Below are 22,924 nucleotides of genomic sequence, written 5' to 3'. Positions count from 1 at the left end.
TAGACACAGGGACCATTTCCAATCAGTCCATATTCTAGGTCCTTCAGTAATGATATAAAGGCATCAAATGCACACTTTAGTAAATAATCGCATACGAGAGCATGTATACGTTGGACATCAATACACCCTCTGTGTTTCACAGAGCAGGGACAGATCTCCTCTTTTCAGATTGTGTTTGCTAGTTGCGTATGCTACCACGTATGCTACCGTCGTTGAGCGCGTCAGATAGAGATATTCTGGGATGTGACCGCCTCAGGGAAGTCTCTCCAATCATTATAACTCGACATGTTCACCATCCCACAGAAAAACAATTAAATACCCTCAGGTGCTGTTTCTGGCAGGTAGAGGTCTTCTTACCATATCAGATGAGCCGACTCTGGCATGCCCGCATCCTTTTATGTGATTTAACGCGCTGTGATTAACCACACTACAAACAACCTTTCCCCCTTATCCGTGTGTGCGAGCGAGGGCCGTGCCTCAGCGGGCCGAGATATTGATTGCTCCGGTAGGTTTATCATCCTCTCCAGCGTCTCGCCTTTATGAGTGAATGCTGAGGTTCTGCTCACATGCACCGGCGGCTGCTGCTGTTTAAAATGTTAATTGTGCTCGGCCCTTTGACTCCCTCCCTTTTTTGACTTCCTTTGGAAACTCCCACGCTGCACTCCCATTTAATATTAACGCTTAAGTAGTTTGCCATTGATCAGTGTTTCAGGAAGCCTCAGCATGTTGCCTGCTTTGATATACGGCACTTGGTAAACCTAGCGTAGAGATGAAAGGCCACAAGTGGCCAGGAGCGCCAGAGCCTCTTTTGAAATCGAACAATGCACGCTTTTCCTCCCTTGCTCTTTGTAAACACATCTAAAACCTCAATGGCTAATAGATTGCTCCAGGAGTCAAGCAGCATGTTTCTTCTCAAACCCCCCATAATGATCAATCGGTGGACAAAGCAGCGGTAAACCAGGCAATCTCACAGGTGGTAAACTCTTTCAAACTCTCTGCTTCTTCTGGGGGGAAAATATAGGCATTACCCTCGAGCAAAATGTGCAGCTGAAGAATTGACCGCTTTGTGTGTCCACGGTAGCCATGAAGAACACCCTCGCCGCCACACAAACAGAACCCTTACCGCCGTAATCAGGGCCATCATGGGGCGGAGCTGCGTGGTCCTCTACCTCGTCGTCATGTGCGGCGGGCCCGACAGTTCATCCATTCGGATTAGCGGTCCGCCGTTGTAAGCGATCAGTCGCTGACAGAGTACCCCCGCCCTGCGCCCATTAGTCAGCCCGTTACATGGGCCATGTCAGAGTCCCCGGGCCGGGAGGACAGGTAAGGGCCGCCGCCTGGCCTCCAGTGAAGGGCCACGGGGCCTGGGAGTAATGACTGAGAGGACTGCGGTGAGATTAATGAGGCTTAGAGGAGGTGGAGGTCCCCGTAGCTTTATCTAGACGTCTAACGCACACACACAGTCACACACACACACACAACCGGCTGCACGGACAGGCACCGGCGTAGGGAATAACAGCAGGGAAAGACACGCCGCTCCTGGCATGGTGCTCCACGGCGTGCTGGGGGGAAAAAGGAGTTTCCGTCAGTTTCCATCAGAATTAGTATGGTTGAGACCCCGAACTGATCTGATATTCCGACGCTGCCAGCCTGCCTCAGAAGGTCAAGATAAAACCGGGCAACGGGGGAATTGGAATGGAAGTTAAAGGTCACGGAGATGAAACGCCGATGATGCTTTCCATGCAGGGGGACCACGTTTCGCGTTCAATTAAAACACGACTTCCACCTTTTGTTTCGTCTGGCGATCAACAGCAGCAGGGGTGATGATTTCGAGCCTGGCTTGGCTCGCAGTCGGGCTGGGTGGCCTTATCATACTGATCAACAGACAGCCCCCGGGGCCCTTGATGGATTACACTGCAGTGCTCCATCTCCTGTGATGGAGGTGGGGGGTTGGGGTTCGGTGGGTGGGGGGGGGGGAGTCCACTTGGCCCTCAGACCCCAAACTCATCAAGGGACTTTACATTTCCATAGCAGCAGCAGCAGAGATTCATAGACTGTGCTTCATAGTTCTCGTTTGACCAACATTCACAAGTTAAAAAGACGGAGCAATCATTGTTCCGTCGATTCACCGCTTTGAAGCTGAATTCTGCCCCCCGATCTCCATCTTGCACTTTAACAGCACAGTAGGCTTAATGGGCCATTGGCTGTCTCGTCTCTGTTTTACATCCAAAGTCACGTGTTTCTGTTTCTTGCAAAACCGTGTTTTTGTGCAGCTTTTGTGACAGACTTTCAAGTGTCAAACCCTTTTCGTACCCCACGCCAGATTAAAAAATCATTATTGTCACTTTGAATTCAATCAATGCTCGTTTCCAGATGAGATCTCAGCGTGAGTTGTGTAGTATTTATGATGCAGCCCACTCAAAAGCAACATCATCCAATAAATACACAATGCTTCAATTTCACATGATAAACACGTAATTTATCCTTCCAGCCTGTTCTCTGCTTGTCGGAGTGTTGCAGTGATGAGTGCTCTCTTACAGCCTCAGTTTCTGTTTTTTCAATAAAGAAGATTGGAATGCGGCGTTGAAAACAAGATGCACAGCAAGTCTGACACATACTTGAAAGTCTAGCAAACTTCTGTTCGAAAAACATCCACGGTCGGCCGTACACACTGTGTTTATCATCATTATTATTAACATTGGATCTTGAGAGGACAAAGGGTCGAGGGGGGATAAGATGTGATTGGAGGGGTAATCTCGGCCGTGTGTGTGTACATCGGAGGAGGGAGATGAGGGCAGCAGCAGGCCTGGCTGTACATAACAATGAGCGTCCACCAGTGTTAGCTTAATCGATGGAGATGTCCTGGCTCAGGTGAAAGAAGCTCTGTCTCCATGACTTCCCCCACATTGACTCCCATTACACTGCAGCAGGGCTGCTGAGCAAACGCACACACGTGGATGTGCACGCGCACACACACACAAAGATAACCAATGAGCCCATTTCAGTGACCAGGCTTTCATTTACCTGTCCCTGCAGGAGGGCTTTTCCTCTGCACTGCTTCATGGTTCCTCAGTCTCTCTTTTACTTTTCTAGCTCTGCTTGCCTCTCTCTCTCTCTCTCTCGCTCTCTCTCTCTCTATCGCTTGTTGTCTCTCTATATCTCTCTCCCTCTCGCTCTCTCTCTCTCTCCCTCTCGCTCACTCTCTCTCACTCTCTCTCCCTCTCTCTGCCTCTCTCTCTCTCTCTCTTTCTCTCTCTCTCTCTCTCACGCACTTTCTATCTTTTCACCCTATATGTAATAATAAACCTGTCCACTGGTTCAACGGGTTGGTTACTTAAGATTTACGAACCGCAGGTTTCAATGTACTCAGTAGCCAGTTTTATGTGGCAAATGTAGGAACTGCATACAAATCCTAACTGTGTGCGAAATAGAGTCAAGATTATAGTTGCACAGGCCGTCAGACCCCCCCTAACCCAAGTTAAGAGAGGTTCTGCACAGTAAGGTGAGGTTTAGGGGCCAATAAGCTTGTTGTGTGTGTGGTTCTCGGTTTCTCTTCGTTTCTTGCATCTGAATATGAGCTTGATCACTATTTGTTCTTAAAGTCAAAGCTCACTTTAGCTGTTGCCTCTGAGCAGGGAAAACACCGCCCTAACAATTGTTATTTTAACAAAAAACAAAAACAAAAATTCCTGTTGTAGACTCTAGGTGAACACAGAAAGTATGATCGCTCTGGTCTTTTATTTTATTTTTCCTATCCTTCCTTGTCTTAGTTTAACATTCGATGTTTGTTAACCGTTGACATCAAAATAAAACCGGTTTCCCGTGACGTTAAAGCGATAAACACCGCAGCTCACAGGACGACTTCTGCAGACTTAATCTCAGCTTTGAAGTCTCCTCACTGCCAGAGAGGTACTAACGACTGGTAAGCTCCCTCGCATGCAAAACGTCGGTTCCACTCATCAGTGGTTTCCCCCTCGGGGTCCCCGGCCTGTCACTGGTATAAATCAGCTCAACGAGGGAACAATCCTCATAAGAGGTTGAGACTCCGGTTCCGGAACATAAAATAAATCCACACCAGTGTTTTGTGTCAACAGTCTGGATCCTCAGTCTAATGTGTAAAGTTATCTGGCTCAGTGCACCGGTGGAAGCCAAAACCAGGCACAACTTATGCCTCTCCCCCCCCCCCCCCGCCCCCAATGCGGCTGTTTGAATTACATGATAATGATAATGGGGATAGTAGATGTGGAAATTCACTTTGCCACGGCCGACTCCGGATGGGCTTGTTGCATGAATGTGAAATATGAACAATAGCGATAGCGCAGTCAGCTGCATGCTGTAGTAAATTAATAGCGGGAGTAAAATAGATTCAATATGGATTGAATAGCAATTCTCGGGGTGAGAAAATTGCCTGTGCATAAGGCAGCCCGTGTGTTATCGCATTCATTCAATCATGACAGTGTTGAAATAATGGAAAATTGATTCGGTTTAGACTCTGGGAAACGTTGCATGGGGTTCCATGTCAACCGGCGTATTAGCTTTTTTGCTGCATTCCAAATACTAAAGGTGCGTGATGAGGGTCAAATCACTCCCTCTTGGACCGGACGTTTCCTCTCTCTCTCTCTCTCCTCTGTCTCCATGGCAACAGCTTTAGGAAGAAAAAAAAAGAGGAGAGGGCCTTTGGAGATACACTTGGTACTTGAGGGACTTTCCATGGCCAGGGCTGAAAGGCTAGACGACACACACTGACAGGGAGAGATAAACAACGCGAGGGGGACCAAAATATAGAAGATACAGCCCTCCCTTTTTCACAGTTTTTTTTCACCCAAAGATAATCTGTTTGTTTGTCGTCAAGGGATCGCTGGCCTGCCACTCGTGGAGGCAAAGATAACCGAAACAGGATCAAGTCTGGAGGAAAGCGAGTGAGATAAACTCAAAATGGTGGGGCTCGGTTGACGCTACAAAGTTAAGACCTCAGCGACGCCTCTCGAGGGGAAACAACCGACAGCCAAGGGATATGGCCATTACAGAACACGGCAATTAGTATGGATTTCTTTATTCAATTGTGCACACGCATTCATTTCCACTTTAGCTCTTCGCCCTAGCCCGCGGCGCCTCCTCACTCCACGTTTGACTCGCGTCCGTCCGGCTCGCTGGAGCGACCTTTGGCTGCGACGAGACGCCCTCGCTAATGATCCTGCCTTCCCCGTCCTGACGGCCTCTCTGCGTGAGCTCTTTTGCATGTGTTTGTACAGACCAAAAACAACAGGGCTCCACCACTCTCTGTCTCCCTGGGAGTCACAGCCGACACTGATGAATACCAATTAGCCGTAGAGTCAGTTGAAAGACGTCGTTTTTTAATTGGCAGCCCTCTGGTTTTCCCACTAGCTCCGGGGTCGGGATGAGGTATCTTTCCGATCTTTTTGACGGCTCTGACGCTCCGACCTCTCGCTGGCGTGTCGAGGATGAGTTTGGTGGACGGCTTAGCATGTCGGGCGGCTGACTGTTGTCGACAGAGCTGACGCGGGCTGTCTCGTTGGCGAGTAGAAAACAAGAACCAGCGCCGCGAGGCCGTGCTGCGACTTTGAGCACCACTTGATGTCTGTGATGACGTAGAGGCTCGGGAGAAGACGATTCATGGTGGGATGCTTCAGGATTTAGGGATTTACGATGGAGATAGCATCCGTAACTCTTTGATAATGGTACGTTTTGCTCTTGGCAAGGGCTGGGTCGTTATTTATTTATTTAGTGGTTGCGCAAAACAAGTGTTTTCCTTAACTTATTTAACAAAGTTAAAACCTTAAATGGGTTCACTACCCCGGCTTTAAACATTTGTTTTTGGTTTACTGGATGCATAATTAATACCGGTTTAGCAATACAGCACATAATGTTTAAAGGTTTTCATCGTGACTGAACATAAGTGATGAGCTTTTCTTTTACAATGCAGTTTACAACTGTACCTCACCATTGTAGTTGTTACAGGTGCATGCTGGACTAAACACAAAGTGCCTTCCCAGCCCACTGGCAGAACAACACAAACAACATAAAACGGCAAAGCTTTAATTCCCCCTGCTGACGTGCCACAGATATCCTTCCCACCAACACAGCCGGTGTTAACCTGCATTTACATTTTACAGCAAGTCAGAGGGTCTGTGGGTGAACTCCCCGACACGGTGAATCTGTAGCGGCGGCATCATGTTAGACACAGACACAGCGTCATCCCCTCGTTCCAATTCAGCTCCTCTTTCCATATCACAAGCAGCTCCACTCCATTATTGACCAACACTTTGGAGGAACAAACCCAGGAATACACAGACCGGAGTTACACACCACATATCCTGCCTGCCGCGTTGTGAAAGCTATCCTGTCAAAAAAAGAGGGTTTGCACTTATTTTTTTCGGTCTGGCAGAGAAAGGGTTTGTGTGGCGTTTCATACCTTGTGGACCTGGTTGGGGAGTCATTACTTTCCGCTTTCTGACAGGGCCCGTCCTAGCTTGAGGATGTGGGGGAGAGGGGGTATTATATGGGCGGCAAAGGGGGGATGGTTGGAAGGGTGAAACGTGAAAGGGTACACATCCCAGTTCCTGCGTTGTGATGCGTTTGTTAGCACTCTGTCAGCCGAGGCGCTGAAAGGGGTTATGGTGTGGGATGTCCGACGGGACGAAGGACCATGGCCTAGGCCGCATGCCAGACATCGTTGCACCTGCCAGAAAGGGAACAGAGACCTCAGAGTTGTTCTGTACTATGCACTTCCACAAACAAGAGGCTCTTCTGAAGGGAGATACAGGGAGTGAGAAGGACGCATGCAGAGGACATGGGCAGGGAGGGGGCGGGGGCTACAACAGAGAGAAACGCTACTTAGCAGCTAACACACACACAAATTATTTACCTGTTTGTTATGTGCACAAGCGGGGTTGAACAGTCAATCCCTGTGGGTTTTCTTTCTGCTCAGTTAAGGCCCTTAACTGAGCAGGAAAGGGTTAAGGGCTGAATGGAATCGGATGTCTGTAATGGCAGCTGACAGCCGCTTGAATTAAGCTTTCCACAACAGAGATCATCGAAAATCGTACATTATGGTACACATTATGCCTCTGCTGCATCACAACAGGTTTGTGCCATTTGGATGTCAGGCCTCAATGTCATGTACTGCTGAATGTTGCTGTCACTGTTTTGTTGATACCTTTAAAGGAACAGTGTTTTGATTGAAATGGCATCGATGGAAACGGACTTGGCCGAAATGCTGCAGATGCTACTCACACTAGACCTTTTAGAAATGGACTGAGATACAGAGAGAGAGAGGCATACAGGCAACCTTACGATTTGATTTTTCAAAAATTGAAACGTTGGAAAAGTTAACTATTTGTGGCAGGCATGTCTGCAAAAATGCATTCAGGTTGTTGAAGGGTGCTCTGCTATGTCCGCAGGCGAGGGCATATCGGCCACACAGCTGTGTCTTCAGAGAACTCTTTTGTGCAGTGAAGGCAAGGCCGCATACAGAAGCAAAGGGCAATAGAATGTGTCTACGATATTGCTTTGAATGATTGCTGTTCTATGTTTGTATCTGCAAGCACTCTCCGTCTGGACAAATACACCTGGGCTGTCGCATTCCAAACCGTCCCTGGCAGAGCCTGAGTTACATTTCATTAAATTGTTTACAGGTGTCTGCCTCTTTCGCGGTGTGCTTGTCCTCCAAAATCATCTGCCACAGAAAAATATATATGTCCCCAAACTCGGTATCGGTAAACAAACCCGATTTAACCCAACACCCGAATGCATTTTAATGTCACACTGTGTTCTGCAGAGCGCTGGCAATTCATCGCCCGGCGTTTATGGAACACCGATTCGTATCTGCATCTGTCAAAGCGTATCTGCAAGCAGCAGGCATGCTGCACGTAGCGACTTTGCAATGTGCTGCTTTACTTCCTTCCTCCCAAAATCCCCAAATGTGACAGTGGTCACAGCCCGGTTATCCATCAGCCTGACCGAACGGCCGGGAGAGGGCCAGCATCAACACGCACCACAACAGGGCTGGGAGAATTTGCGATATCCATACATACAGCATAGTGGTTAAGGACCTCACCAGGTTTTCACCAAATTGGTAAATCAATCAGGCACCTGTGAGCTTGCGATTCTGACGGCTTTTATTCGGCCGTACATTGATTCCAACAAGCTGTATGTTTTATTTACAAGGATTCCATCAATCATGTACTCTCCCGACTGTCAGACATTGATGAAAGTGGTGAAAGAGATTAATATGCATGGGAGACCACACAACTAGCCTTTCATTTGCATGTTTGCCTGTTGTTCCGACCGAGCTTAAAAACACAAACTCTTTTTCTCTCTCTAACTCTCTCTCACTCTCTCTCTGCCCTCATTCACTTGCTTGCTACCTCTTGCTCTCTCTCTCTGTCTCTCTCTTTCTCTCTCTTTCTCTCTCTCTCTCTCTCTCTCTCCCTCTCTCTCTTGCGCTCTCTCTCTCTCTATCGCTCTCTCTCTTTCTCACGCACACACAAAGACTCAGACGTTGGCGTACACGCGAAACGAAATAAGCTGTGTTCAGCAATTTCCAAAGAATCTATTATTCATAATGGGGTTTAAAGTAATTTGGTGGCTTGTTTTTGAGCAGGTGAAATAAAGAGGGAAAGCTGAAAGCCATTACTGAAACAAGAAGTCGACTCCAGCCACACGCACACACAAACACACCCGCAAACGCACACACACACCCAATGAACCCACATAGCCCTCAAGAAATAACATTTAGCTATCGTTGAGCATAGAGAAAATCGGAAAGAGGTAAATGGGTTTCTAAACCTCACAATCCTTCACAAGCAATGACAGGTCCTACACAGCTTTTAAGTGATTACGTGGGAAATTTTGAAGGTTTTTCCTGCCCTCACTCTCCATATCTTTGGACCCTGAAGCCAAATCCCTCTATCTACCATGGCCATGAAGCAAGCAAGGGAAAGCAGACAGTTTTGAGTGCCCCTTCTGCAGGTTATGTTGGTTCATTATTATTATCTGAGGTCGCGGCGGCTCTACCTGTTGTTGTTTCAGGTCTATAAGCGGTGAGCGCGGTCGCTGAGTGTTCACGAGGCGCGCCCGCTGGCCTTCCCTATATCCGTCGATACGGCTCCTCTCTGTTTTCCGAGCGAAAGATGAGATTGGAACAGGAGGACGCTGTGGTGCTGTCAGCGGGGCCAGATGAGCCTGTCTCTGGGCCATTGGCCCACTTCACCTCCACAGTTTGTTTGGCGGCAAAGTGTGTGTCATCTGTTGTTTTTAGGAGCATGTTCTATTAAATGATTACTCTAATCTCTCTTTCTCTCGCCCTCTCTCCCCCTCTCTCTCCCTCTTTCCCCCATTTCTATCTCTCTCTCTCTCCCTCTCCCCCTCTCTCTCCCTCCCCCCCTCTCTCTCTCTCTCTCCCCCTCTCCCCCCCTCTCTCTCTCCCGCTCTCTCTCCCCCCCGCTCTCTCTCTCCCCCCTCCTCTCTCTCTCCCCCCCTCTCTCTCTCTCTCTCCCCCCTCTCTCTCTCCCCCCTCTCTCTCTCTCCCCCCTCTCTCTCCCACTCTCCCCTTCTCTTTCTCTCTCTCTCTCTCTCTCTCTCTCTCTCTCTCTCTCTCTCTTTCTCTCTCTCTCCCCTCTCTCTCTTTCTCTCCCCCCCTCTCTCTCCCTCTCTCTCTCTTTCCCCCTCTCTCTCCCTCTCTCCCCTTCTCTCTCTCTCCCCCTCTCTCTCCCCCTCCCCCCCCCTCTCTCTCTCTCTCTCTCTCGCCCCCCCTCTCTCTCTGCAGGTGTTCACCAGGTATGGGAAGTGCTACATGTTCAACGCGGCGGAGGAGGGGAAGAGCCTCCGGACCACCATGAAGGGCGGCACGGGGAACGGCCTGGAGATCATGCTGGACATCCAGCAGGACGAGTACCTGCCGGTGTGGGGGGACACAGGTAAGAGACCCCCTCTGTACACACTAGAACCGAGCAGGTAGGGGACAGAGACCCCCTCTATACACACTAGTACCGAGCAGGTAGGGGACAGAGACCCCCTCTATACACACTAGAACCGACCAGGTAGGGGACAGAGACCCCCTCTATACACACTAGTACCGAGCAGGTAGGGGACAGAGACCCCCTCTGTACACACTAGAACCAACCAGGTAGAGGACAGAGACCCCCTCTATACACACTAGTACTGAGCAGGTAGGTGACAGAGACCCCCTCTATACACACTAGAACCGACCAGGTAGGGGACAGAGACCCCCTCTATACACACTAGTACTGAGCAGGTAGGTGACAGAGACCCCCTCTATACACACTAGAACCGGCCAGGTAGGGGACAGAGACCCCCTCTATACACCCTAGAACCGAGCAGGTAGGGGACAGAGACCCCCTCTATACACACTAGTACCGAGCAGGTAGGGGACAGAGACCACCTCTATACACACTAGTACTGAGCAGGTAGGGGACAGAGACTACTTCTGTACACACTAGTACCGAGCAGGTAGGTGACAGAGACCACCTCCATGCTACTCTGGTCCAAGCCAGTTAGGGCCTGAAACCACCTAAACACTAGAACCTGCCAACAAGTTAGACCTGAGACCACCTACACACTAGAACCTGCCAACAAGTTAGACCTGAGACCACCTACACACTAGAACCTGCCAACAAGTTAGACCTGAGACCACCTACACACTAGAACCTGCCAGGTAGGGCCTGAGACCACCTACACACTAGAACCGGCCAGGTAGCAGGTGGGGCCTGAGACCACCTACATACACTAACAGGTAGGGCCTGAGACCACCTACATACACTAACAGGTAGGGCCTGAGACCACCTACATACACTAACAGGTAGGGCCTGAGACCACCTACATACACTAACAGGTAGGGCCTGAGACCACCTGCATACACTAACAGGTGGGGCCTGAGACCACCTACATACACTAACAGGTAGGGCCTGAGACCATCTACATACACTAACAGGTAGGGCCTGAGACCACCTACATACACTAACAGGTAGGGCCTGAGACCACCTACACATACACTAACAGGTAGGGCCTGAGACCACCTACATACACTAACAGGTAGGGCCTGAGACCACCTACATACACTAACAGGTGGGGCCTGAGACCACCTACATACACTAACAGGTAGGGCCTGAGACCACCTACATACACTAACAGGTAGGGCCTGAGACCAACTACATACACTAACAGGTGGGGCCTGAGACCACCTACATACACTAACAGGTAGGGCCTGAGACCACCTACATACACTAACAGGTAGGGCCTGAGACCACCTACATACACTAACAGGTAGGGCCTGAGACCACCTACATACACTAACAGGTAGGGCCTGAGACCACCTACATACACTAACAGGTAGGGCCTGAGACCACCTACACATACACTAACAGGTAGGGCCTGAGACCACCTACACATACACTAACAGGTAGGGCCTGAGACCAACTACATACACTAACAGGTGGGGCCTGAGACCACCTACATACACTAACAGGTAGGGCCTGAGACCACCTACATACACTAACAGGTAGGGCCTGAGACCAACTACATACACTAACAGGTAGGGCCTGAGACCAACTACATACACTAACAGGTGGGACCTGAGACCACCTACATACACTAACAGGTAGGGCCTGAGACCACCTACACATACACTAACAGGTAGGGCCTGAGACCAACTACATACACTAACAGGTGGGGCCTGAGACCACCTACATACACTAACAGGTAGGGCCTGAGACCACCTACATACACTAACAGGTAGGGCCTGAGACCACCTACATACACTAACAGGTAGGGCCTGAGACCACCTACACATACACTAACAGGTAGGGCCTGAGACCACCTACACATACACTAACAGGTAGGGCCTGAGACCAACTACATACACTAACAGGTGGGGCCTGAGACCACCTACATACACTAACAGGTGGGGCCTGAGACCACCTACATACACTAACAGGTAGGGCCTGAGACCACCTACATACACTAACAGGTAGGGCCTGAGACCACCTACACATACACTAACAGGTAGGGCCTGAGACCACCTACATACACTAACAGGTAGGGCCTGAGACCACCTACATACACTAACAGGTAGGGCCTGAGACCACCTACATACACTAACAGGTAGGGCCTGAGACCACCTACATACACTAACAGGTAGGGCCTGAGACCACCTACACACACTAACAGGTAGGGCCTGAGACCAACTACATACACTAACAGGTGGGGCCTGAGACCACCTACATACACTAACAGGTAGGGCCTGAGACCACCTACATACACTAACAGGTAGGGCCTGAGACCACCATGAACATCAAGAGGCACGGCCCCTGAGAGTGAATGAACTCTTCTACTGTCTCCGTTCAACATGCAAACGCAAGCGGCGGCCTCTCCAGCTCAAAAGTAAACTCAAAGCTATTCCCATTCCTGCATCTCTAAATAGACAATGATTTAATCATTATCTTGACTGTTAAAACAGCAAAAATAATTAATAGGAGCGTACCAAACCAATGGGGAAAACACATTCAAAGTTTTAATCATCTAAATGACTAATTTATCACACGCTTTGTAATGGTAAACCAAACTTTCAACATGAAAGGAGAGCGTACTACTGCTGTAAAGTGGGGCAGGGTGAGTAGCTGAAACAGAGACGACCGCAGTATGTGGAGGAAGGGAATGGAAGCACGTAAGTAAGAGGATTGGAGAACTATAGGGACTCTGCAGACACTATAGTGAAGGGTAGCTCATTCTAGCGTCAAAGAGCCATCGATAGAAGAGGCCGGATTCAGACGTACATCGTTCATTCGGAAGCCACTAGTGTTTAAAATGAACCGCAACATTTATTGGCAACACTTTTGGCGATTAGACACCATCAAATGATTCTTCACAGGGACGATGGATCTATGAAGTGTGCCGTGAGGTCACTCCCCTCCTGATGGTGTCTAGAGGCTGGCGGGGCTGTGGTTATGGATTGAGTGCTTCGACCCTGGAGGACATAATCTCTTCCTCCGCAGACAGGTGGAGCTTAATCCTGGGGGTGAAGGGGATGGAGGTGGGCTGAGTCTTGATGAAAACAACAGACAAGTGACAGGCATGAATGACAGATTATATCTATATACTTGGTGGCGCACGGTTGTACTCCTGTTAATGCATGAGGTCCTGATTGGTTGAGAGAGCCTGTGATGACCGCGTGGGAGTTTAGAACCAGACATAGAGCTTTGAGAAATAGAAGGTGAATGTCATCTTCCTGATTTAACTTTTTCTTTGGCTATGTTTGTGGTTCCTCACCGGACACTATTCATTCAAGAGGGGATATTGCTGTTATTTCCCCATCAAAGGCCCAGTCGGCAGTCAGTGTCCTCTGAGGATCTTAGATGATTTGGAAGGTACTTATGGCCGTTATTTATGTACGAGGGAGGGAATCAATGCTGTGTTGCACTTAGGTTACTCAATAGGCTTTGAAAGTCTCTCCTTAAAAGCCCTGTGGAATTCAGCTTTTCTACAAAAAAAGACTTGTTTTTTCAATTCGTCCTTCAATTCCAATCAGTGTATCTTCCTCTTTGTTTATCACGGACGTACAGATGGGCTTAACATTTGTCTGACTGCACATCTTGAGGTGAAAAATCGTTTCCCTTTTAATCTCAATATCTATATCCGCTGTGCGTCTCTTCGCATAATCCTCCGCTTCAAATCGTATTGTCATGCATATAACTTGTCTAAGCTGCAATCAGCAACTTTGGCTATTCTGCCCGGGTCTGTGTCCTAAAACTGAGCACTAGTCGGTCGACTGTTGCCTTTGCCATTTGCTGAGCATAGCAGCACAAAGAAGCCAACTTTCTGATAGTTATACTGTTAACTAGGATCTTGAATCAGTGCGGTGTATTAAAAAACCCTCTACGTGGTCCCAGGCAAGCCTCCAAAAGACTCTACACACATTAAAAATGATTGGGTTTTATGTTTGAAAATGTAAACGTCATTGGATAAAAATGTGTTTTCAAATATTAATGTGAGCCTTTTATTAAGTCTCCTGGTGTAATGAATAAATCATATTTTAATGCTTGTATTTATCCTTCTGGCTGCTCTTGTAATTGTATTTTAGTTTTTTTGGTAAACACACCCATCCTCATAATATATTATATTCATATATAACATACGTTATGTGTTCCCCCCCCCCCATGGAGCGAGTTTTAAAGAGACACCAACAGCCGGCTCAGTTGAGGCCAGCTCACGTATGAGTCCTGATATGGACCGTTGGACTGGGAAGGTGTCCTGCTGTCTCCAGCTGGGACTGGGAACCAGACAGACGGACTCTTTGTCAATAGCCTGTGATCCCGGATCAGAAGATCGGATCAGTGAGCCGACTCTACCCTGTACAGCTTCTCCGTACTACAGAGGATGTGATGTATTCACGCTTTCTGCACCGGAGCCACCCCCATGCTGTCTGCACAGGGGTCCTCTCTGACAATCGTGTTCTTTCCCTCCCTTATGGGATTAATTAGCCCGAGGTTGCTGAGTCAACCATTTTCTGACACACACACACAGATAAACGCACACACACACGCACACACACACACACACACTTACACACAAACACGCACATAGAAACACACACACACACACGAGCAAGCACACACACACAGCCACAAATGTGAGCACACACACCACGCACACACACACAAACAGAGTCAGCTGCCCATCTCCCATCCATTATCTCCGTTCCCTCCAGCTACCTGTCTCCAGCCCTTGTCACTATTCTACTGGGCTCAGCCGCTAATGGAAGACAGTCCTTCTATTTCTGCTCCAGTTGTTCTAGCTTTGTTATCATGCCATCCATACCTTATCTCAGGAAAGGGGAAAAGAAAGACACAAAGGAAACATCTTTGTGTTGATTTGGAATATTTGAGCGGGCAGACAAAAGGCAAATTAAATTTTCGGAAGCCCAACAAGCTTCCAAATTTTGTAGGCCGTTAGTCATTGTCCAATCGAGATGAACATCGCACTGTGGTGTAATAAATCAAAGTCATTGGGCTGCAGCCTCACTACACAGGCCAGGACAAAAGACTCAATGATTCATTTTTGTTAGCGTTTTGGGGAATCATTTACCATCTCTTCTGATCCGCTTCGATCCCCTGATGTGATGTGGTGTGTGTCGGCTCAAAATGCGTTCTGTCGCTTTGGCTGATGCTGTGTGGACTAGCTAAAACGCTACATCGTAGCACCCTTGGGTTAGCTGGATCTAGGCAGGATGGCGGAAGGCTGATTTAGTTTAATGTGCAAAGGGGGAGAGTGTGAGTGGGCCCTGCAGAGTCATCTCCCCACTCCAGCGACTGTGGCACAGAATGCACTTCATTTGTGTTGAATATTTAATGTCACATTTATAGATTACATTTTTAATGTCACAGTTGGTCGCTAACAGGAAAGAGCGTTTCTGGTGGCTGGTTTTGTTCGCCTTTGTTTTCTTTAGTCAAAACGACGAGAGAGTGTCTCCTTTCCCCCGGTGGTCATATTAGCGGTGACTGAACGGGTCTGTTGCCTGGATACCGGGCGTTAATAAACTGCGCTGATCGTAGCGTGATGATCGCCCCGTCGTGATGAAGGAAGTAATGGCCTGCTGTCGGGGTGACTTACCCTCGCTTCCCGCGGAGACCCCACACCTCCTGAGATATCCATAAGCCCCCCGCAGAGCGATGACTTTATCGGGCTCTGGTCTGTGGCGTATATTACATCGTCTTCAGTTCATGGAGTTCATATGTGTGTCGTCGGGTACCGTAGTCAGTGGAGATGGAGCGGGTGTGGCAGATGTATTCAAGGTGGTTTATTTAACATGCTTAGCATATCACACACATGACAACCATCAAGACAACCAGCCCGGTTTACTGAAGCTGCTGTTGTTGTTAAACGGTTGGGGGCAAAGGGAGCAGTTGGAACCAAGCGTGCGAGGGAATCTGCCCTTCCATAAAACAAGATCGTCCCGGTTGTTTTACGGTGGTCGAGATTGGCAGTCGGGGAAAAAACAAGGAACCACAACGGCATTATGGCTCGGCTATAAATAAGAAATATTGGGCTTATCAAAATCCAAATGAATACTTTTTATGAGATACTTTATTAGTGCCGTTTACGGTCACGTGAAGGTCTGTTCTCGTTCAGCTCACTGTGGGGCCGTTTCCTGGAAGTCCTTCTGCTCTGTCCTCCGAGCCTGTCCACAAGGAGTCGTGTCTGAGCCAACCATGGAGGGATTCGTCTCACAAACGTTCAGGATGCATTGGTCCTGTGTTTGACCTTTTCAAACACCAGACTGGAGTCTGGACACGGGAGAATGCAGGTCGTTTGTCTCTGGGACTACAGGCCAGAACGCAGGTTTGCAACTTTTCTTTACTTTACCGCTGGGAGCCGTGTTGGGTATCTGACCTTGGATGTCTGACAGGAAGTCTCTCATCTGGAAACTCTCCGGATTTCCATTTCACAGTCAAATCTCAAAGCGTCTCTCTGGGTAGAGTGGGCCGCAACCGAGGGGCTCTTCAGTTTGAGACAAATGTTTAAGTTATTCAGACTAAGCCCCTGAAAGGCGAGCTGGAACGGCTGTTTCACGCTCGTGTTGTTCCAGCTTGCTCACCACCGCCTGATGCTTCTCACACAACGTTGACTAGTTGTATTTTAACTTCTATAAAGACCCTTGTTGTTTTCCATTTGGCTGCTGTGTTTCGTTGAATTGATGTCGGCAGCACCACACAAATATATCGTAACAAGAAGTGAAGGGAAGGGAGTGTGGAAGTGTGGAACATGGTGTTGTGTCTCCGTCTAAGGGGCTGGTTCTGTTTGAGTGAGGGTTTCATGGTGTCACGGGGCTGGGTCGGATAAGCGGCTTCACCCCGTCAACCACTGGGATCGGAGCTCCAGCCAGCTTGTTTGTTGAAGATCAAGGAGGCTTCAAGGCCGGGTCTTTGCACTGTGTTGAATCTGTTTCACCAGCATCAAACCACAGCTTCCCCCATGTCAGCTCAATTCTTTGGGAAAGGCATTAGGAAATATATTGACATTATGTTTTGGGAATTAGAGTCAGAATGTGAATCCAGTCGTATTTTAGTAATTTCCTTGCTTGGTGTTTCACACCACAGCCTCCCCGATCACAGTTGAATAGCTCTTCCATTCAGATAATACAGCTTTTGTCCATCGGTCCTGGTGCAGTGGATAGCATTGTGCGTGGGGGCCCAAAAGAAGGACATTTCAGTGGGGCTTTTTCATTTCTGAGGTAGGTTTTCACCAACAGTAAGTGTCGTTTCTGTTCTCGGGCAGTATTGAAGTTGCCCCTTGATGAATGGAGTTTTTCATTTTCAATTCTCCATCCATGTCTTTTGGTGTTTTTGGACATTGAGCCAGACCAAAACTATATAGGTTCCACCGCCAGTATCTGCGGTACTCGCTAAATCAAATCCTGGAGAAGTAGTTTAGTTCTGTGGTAATATAGTGTTGTCTGCTTGGGAGTATATCTTACATTCAAAGCATCGAGGCAGTTTCACACAGTGTCTGTCTGTGTGTGTGTGTGTGTGTGTGTGTGTGTGTGTGTGTGTGTGTGTGTGTGTGTGCTTTTCTGTGTGTGTGTGTGTGTGTGTGTGTCTCGGTCTGTGTGTGTCTGTGTGTGTGTGTGTGTATGTGTGTGTGGCTTACTCCCCAGCCAGACGTCTGGTCTCCATGTTCAGACACTGCCAGGACATGGTATCTGAGGTTAACTGGGCTGGTTGTTGTTCTCATCCTTCTCTATCTGCTATTGGACATCCTGCTATTGGCTCAGCAGGACAGCAGCACCGGGGGGGGGGGGGTCTAACACCTGGGTCGTCGCCAGAGCAGGAAACAGATCGATTACGCTCTGGAATCCTGCCAGTGCTGAATTCTCTAGAGGTGGACCTGTTCACGGCGTTTGATTTATCACTCGATACTTTTGATTTGTGACTACGGATGTGTGGGTGCGTGTGTTTGTCTGTGGACGCCCGTGTTTGTGTGTATGCGTGTGTATGTGTGTGCACATTGCTTGCATTTGTGTGTGTGTGTGTGTGTGTGCGCGTACGTGTTCATTGTGTGCGCGTGCCTGTGCGCTTCAGGGCTCGTCGTACTCACCGATCAGCTGACATGCGAGGGCACACTTGGCCTAATCGGACCTTTTGCTGCGTGCCTCTGTGGCATTAGAATCCCAAAGCTGCAGCAGCTTGCTCCACGGGCCTGTGTGGGCCACGGATGATTGCGCCGGGCCAACAGGCGCAGGCAGCAGCAGCCCCAACGGGCAGACCACAGAGGGAAAGGTGGCCACTTGGTATTTGCATTTGTTTTGTTCTTCCGGTGGGATGAATAACACTCACACGCTCGCAACGATACATGAGACTCCCATGTGTCTGCTGTGCACACAAACGCACAACCAGACACAGCCTGGACCACGTCGACGGACACAGGTACACAAAGAGACGCGAGAATCGGCAGAAGTTATAACGCACGTACACAGAGCTGCGAAAAGAGCAAGATTAATCCGTTTCTAGAATGCCCGGGGAGGCATGAGAGTGCAACACCATCATTTATTTTAACCAAGGTTTATTCAGCAATTGAATACAGGTTGGTCGCATTGGGACTGGTTAGGATGGCTTCCCTTTGTCAGGCCACCCGAAGTGGAACCAGGAATCTGTTTTGGGAGGTTTGAGACGGGTAACGAAGTAGGGAGGCGCTGATGAAATGTTCAGTAACACAATGTGTATTCCGCCCTGGCCAAACACAAAACAAACACACTATCCTTCCTTTCTCTTGATCACCACAGATCAGAGGGGCTGTCTTGACACGCCCGCGATCGCTTTCCTTTGAGGACCGACGATGAAACACACATGTAGGCAAACACAGAGACACACATAGAGACACACAGATATGCATGCACATACTCTTGGCTGTCAAGTAATGGTTGTCATTGCTGGCGTGCAGGTGCCAATACATGGGCTGTGAAGGCTGTGGCTGGCACAACACAATCTGCTGTAGCTGGAACAAGGGAATTGGGGGGTAGCTGGCTGTGCCCTTGCTATAGACACACATGCACGCACATTCACGCACGCAGGCAGCAGGCAGGCCCAGATACAGACACACATATACACACGTACAGGCACACATACAGACACAAACACGCACACACATACACGCACACACACACACACAAACACATACAGGCACAGACACACTCACACACACACAGTGCGTTTACATGGGACAGCTAGATCGGATTAAGCCTTATACCGATTTTGCTACTTGAACGGACTGTGTCAATTATCCGAACGTACATGGCCTTTAAGAGATCGGATAATGGCCGGAGGCTGGCTGAATTCGCTACCCTAGGTGGCGCTGTAGCCCTTTCAACAAGTGGTTCTAGAGCCACTTCCGGTTGACCTCTACGTCCCAGCAACAACCAACTCAGGCGGCATTCGAGAAAGATGCTTTCAGTAGACAGCTGTCAGTTCACTTCGGCGGCGGACCAGCCGGAGGAGTCCGCATACGACCGAGAGGTCGGAACAATGGAGCGTCGGAGAAACGACATGAACCCGAAGTGAACTGACAGCTGTCCCTCATATGGCAACAATCCCTTTCCCAAGTTCCTTTCCCCCAATTCCTTCTCCACCATGGCCGAGATAGCCCCCACTACGAGTCTTTGTTGTGGAAGTACCAGAGACTCGGAGAACCCGACGCAGTCTTTAAGATTCATAATATCAGAGAATATCCCCGTCAGTTCGGTCGCGGCGCAATCAATGAATAAAGATCGAATACACGTCAGAAGAAAAAAATGTTTATTTTGACAGATGTGCCCGAAGTTACTACTTTACAACCTTGTTGATGACCAACGTTTAAGAAAACATGTACTTGTAATTCAGCCTCGGGTGAAATCGAAGCGTAGTGTGTACTGGATGCATGTTGATAATGCACTTCTTATAGGGAGTAATGCCGTGACACCGGCGTCCTCCATCTACTGCGTCACCTTTTTAAATAAATCGCCGTTTCTCGTTTTTTTCCGACGGCGACAACGATAAACATATAAAGAGATGATTAAATATTTATATTTATAAAGAAATAAGAATTGTTTATATGTCTGTGGCGACAACAACACGACTACCGCCTCCTTCTACTTCCTGCTCACGTTCCCCGGCCTCAAGATCTCGAGTATGCGCAGAATGCGAAATCCGATACGGGAAACGATGCGGGTTTACATGCAGGTAGAGATCGGACTACGATCGGGTTATCTAGGTGTTCTTATCCGATCTTGCTTGTCCGTTCGTGTACCGATTTCGGTCTGAAGTAGATCGGGTAAAGGTGTTTACATGCATTTAAAAAGTCAGGTCGAGGTCTTATTCGATTCTTTATCCGATAATGACTCTGCATGTAAACGCGGTGACAGACGCACGCACACACACACACACACACACACACAAACAAATACCTAGGCTTGACTGCGGGCACAAACGAAATGCAGTGCAAACATTTTCACAAACAAAATCATTTGTATTGGTTATTCAGTGCACACACACACACACACTCACAGAGGCGTACACAAATCCACACACACATCCCAGCAACCGCCTGCCCAGTTTCCGACCGAGAGAGCTCCGAGCCGGCGCCTCAGAAGACAAGAGCCCTGATTGGGCGTCAGGGCGGAGGTTTTATTAAAGGTGGAGAAGCTATTTCAGCCTTTAGTGGGGCCAGAGTAGGCCGCGGGGCCAAACAGCGCTCCGCCCAGTGAAAAATAACCTAGATTTAAATACTAAACCAATGCAAATCTGAACGTGAAAGGGCTGTGCAATATTTCAGACCTCGAACTGTTTCCCAGATAAAGAGACCCCCCCGAGGAGGAAACGGGGAAATGTTAATCTCGTCCCCATACATATGAAATCAGCACCGATGCAAATCCCTCATCCCATTCATGTTTTTGATTTATCGTCAAACGAAACAATGGGTGGGAATAGACGGGAAAGTCATGTTGCAGAGAAATGTGACGCTAAGGGGAGGTCACAGTCAAGGCGGTACATTAAACCCACGCGTCGGACCGCCAGATCGGAGTACAGCTCTCTCTTCACACGTGAGAGTCTGGGTGGGGCGCCCCAGGACCCGGTGAGACCCCTTGATTGTATCCGCCGTGGTCGTTTCTTCAGTGCAGGACTTCTGTCCTGCACCTTAAAATGTGATCACGCAACAGGCCGAATGACGATTTGGGGAAGTTTGGTTCTAGATTTTGGAAGGTTATGTTTGGTATGAATTATATTCTAGACCTTGAGAGAGCTGGACATAAACAAACTGAAGAAACGCACTAAAACAACTGAGGTATGACTTGCTGACCTTGTCCTGAAATATATTTGGTACAACATAAAACAGAAACATAAAAGAAGTCTCTTTGTCGCACATACAAAAATGTAAAGAGGGAGATGGACGGAGGGGGACGGAGGGAGAGAGAGGGGGGTGAGAGAGAAAGAGGGAGAGATTGGGGGAGAGACGGAGTGGGGGTAGGGAGAGAGTGGGAGAGAGAGAGAGAGAGAGACATAGGGAGCAAGAGAGAGAAAGACAGGGAGGTAGAGAGACTTGGACGCAGAGAGATAGGGACTCAGAGGTAGAGAGAGAGAGAGAGAGGAGGAGAGAGATAGGGACTCAGAGGTAGAGAGAGAGAGAGAGGAGGAGAGAGATAGGGACTCAGAGGTAGAGAGAGAGAGAGAGAGGAGGAGAGAGAGAGGGATTCAGAGGTAGAGAGAAAGAGAGGAGGAGAGAGAGGGACTCGGAGGTAGAGAGAGAGAGGAGGAGAGAGATAAGGACTCAGAGGTAGAGAGGGAGAGAGGAGGAGAGAGAGATGGATTCAGAGGTAGAGAGAGAGAGAGAGACTCAGACAGAGAGAGAGAGGAAAGGGAGGGAGAGAGAGAGAGAGAGAGAGAGAGAGAGAGGGAAATAAGTTGCATTAAATAGTCAGAGGATAGTTGTGTTGTAACTGTTTTTGCTGGCCGGGTCGTCCGTCAGCCAGATGGAGAGGGAGGGGTCCGAGCCGGCCTCGCTGCATTGACCGGCCCCTCTGAGTCCCTTCCTCAGGACCCCAGGCGTCGTTTTATATCCGCGCAGGCAATCCATCGAGCCAAGGTGGCTCCCGAGCAGAATTTCAATTTCTCCCCTTTTCTTCAAACAGCATCTGGCTGTCAACAAATGTTGTTGTACCATACAAAGCTTTGAGTTTCCTTCCTATTCCCTCCACGAATCCTCCAGTGGGAGAGGAAAAAAATGCTTAAATCCCGAGGCTTTGTGTGTGTGTGTGTTTGTGTGTGTGTGTGTGTGTGTGTGTGTGTGTGTGTGGGTGCGCATGCACTTGGGGAGTTCTGCAAAGCATCACCTTGTCTGTGCAGGTGCATATGTGCCTCTATGCATGTGTCGTGTGTTTGTGTGTCTGTGTGTGTGTGTGTGTGTGAGTGCCTGTGTATGTGTGTTGGGAAATGTGTGGTGTTTTCTATTGTATGAGATCTGACAGGTACTCCCACTCTCTCTCCCTCTCGCCCTCCATCCCCTCTCTCCTCCCCCTCTCCCTCCCCCTCCTCCTCTCCTCTCCCCCCCCTCCCTCCCCCTCCCTCTCTCTCCCTCTCGCCCTCCGCCCCCTCTCTCCCCCCCTCCCTCCCCCTCCCTCTCTCTCCCTCTCGCCCTCCGCCCCCCCTCTCTCCCCCCCCTCCCTCCCCCTCCCTCTCTCTCCCTCCCTCCCCCGCCCTCCGCCCCCTCCCTCCCTCCGCCCCCCTCCCTCCCTCCGCCCCCTCTCTCCTCCCCCCCTCCCTCCCCCTCCCTCTCTCTCCCTCCCTCCCCCGCCCTCCGCCCCTTCCCTCCCTCCGGCCCCTCTCTCCTCCCCCTCTCCCTCCCCCTCCCTCTCTCTCCCTCC

At 49.2% G+C, this 22,924-nt stretch overlaps 1 protein-coding gene across 1 annotated transcript in view; it reads left to right on the top strand.

The window, feature by feature from the left end:
• asic2 (acid-sensing (proton-gated) ion channel 2) overlaps positions 1-22,924 on the top strand; it is a gene marked incomplete at its 5' end in the record, with an annotated part of 274,547 nt that overhangs the window by 236,387 nt on the left and 15,236 nt on the right. The window contains 2 exon segments of the mRNA XM_079746190.1: positions 9,788-9,938; positions 18,199-18,311. Of these exon segments, the coding sequence (XP_079602316.1) occupies positions 9,788-9,938; positions 18,199-18,311 (264 nt within the window).

The sequence above is a fragment of the Pollachius pollachius genome, assembly GCF_949987615.1.
Source record: "Pollachius pollachius genome assembly, chromosome: 11".
Lineage (NCBI taxonomy): Eukaryota > Metazoa > Chordata > Actinopteri > Gadiformes > Gadidae > Pollachius > Pollachius pollachius.
The sequence above is the reverse complement of the archived record's forward strand: the minus strand, read 5'-3'. Positions and strand labels throughout refer to the sequence as shown.